This window comes from Penaeus monodon, chromosome 21, assembly GCF_015228065.2.
Source record: "Penaeus monodon isolate SGIC_2016 chromosome 21, NSTDA_Pmon_1, whole genome shotgun sequence".
NCBI classification, from domain to species: Eukaryota; Metazoa; Arthropoda; class Malacostraca; order Decapoda; family Penaeidae; genus Penaeus; species Penaeus monodon.
In genome coordinates this window covers 18317389-18318636 of record NC_051406.1, presented here as the reverse complement: position 1 = coordinate 18318636, position 1248 = coordinate 18317389, and the positions used below count along the sequence as shown (strand labels likewise).

Below are 1248 nucleotides of genomic sequence, written 5' to 3'. Positions count from 1 at the left end.
TTTAGCTACAATAGGTTTAGAACCCTAAAGGCATTTTACAAAGCTTGTGGAGACTAGGTACTGGACACTCTGCATTATATATGTTTAAAATTTGTTTCAGAATGATGGGGCAATTAATTTTCCTGACATTTTGGACATGATTTCTAATTAACTTGTGTTTGAATTTTGATTTTATTTGGAAAATGCAGCAACACTTATGACAAATCTCACAAGTAAAATGAGGTTCAATACCAGTGACTTGGAAATTTAGGGAAATTTATACAAGATTTTTTAAAATGAGAATTGTGATACTGAGCTCTACTCCATCAAGCATGTTGGCTTTCCTTCTGCAACTTTAATTAAATAAGAATAGATAGTACAAGGGAGCTGTGCGGTATGACATGACTGTTTCCAGTTGCTAGAATTTTAAACCTTATGTCATGACTTGCTTATTTATATCTTGTTAGTCTGACTAAAACTGACTGAAAAAAAACTTTTTTGTGAAAATCTGATAGGGGTAGTATCTGTTCCTTTAAGGTTATAAATTATAATATTTAAGTAATCTGACACTGGATTCCCATTGTCTGAACTCATTTTCTGTAGTGCTCTCGCAGCTGTTTCTCTGTACTTGCTAATCGAGACTGATTTGAGCTGACTTTTAGTGGAAACTAAGAGTCATAATCCCAATTCAGTGTTGTTTCTCTTTCTTTCTTTTTCAAAGAAATTGTTAGCAGTTGTTATTAAGTATATTGGCAAGTGGAAGTTAGACACAATGAGCATTTATTTTTTTATGTATAATAATTGATAAGAATGTTATATTTTTGATTTCAGAAAATGAAAAATATTTTATGGTTAGATTAACAATTTAAGGAGCAGCATTCCTAGGTACTTTCGGTATAGGATTTTTTTTGAACCTTGGATATTCATCAGGCTAAAATAATGGCTAATTTTACAAGATAATTTTGCAAACTATGAAAGCACCAGTCAAAGTAGTAGACATGTTTAAAGCTTTGTTTGACAGATTTTTAATCCCATTTCCCTTTCCTTTAATTATATACATACCTTTTTCTTTTCAGACAACAAAACCTTCACAAAAGAGAGGAAAAAGCAAAAGCACAGAAGACAGTGAGGAACCTGTACCAAAGAGAAAGAGAATAATGCAGTTGAGTGATTCAGAATCCAGTGATGAAGGTATGTATACTGAGTCTTCATATCATTGCCATTCAGAACAATTTATTTTGTGTTCTTTATAGTAGGTAGGTTGGTTAA

At 31.8% G+C, this 1248-nt stretch overlaps 1 protein-coding gene across 1 annotated transcript in view; it reads left to right on the top strand.

The window, feature by feature from the left end:
- The window catches only part of LOC119586282 (DNA polymerase delta subunit 3-like), an 11895-nt gene that overhangs the window by 8417 nt on the left and 2230 nt on the right, over positions 1–1248 (top strand). Inside the window, exon 8 of the mRNA XM_037934987.1 lies at positions 1056–1170. Coding sequence (XP_037790915.1) covers positions 1056–1170 — 115 coding nt within the window. The remainder of the gene's footprint in view (positions 1–1055; positions 1171–1248) is intronic.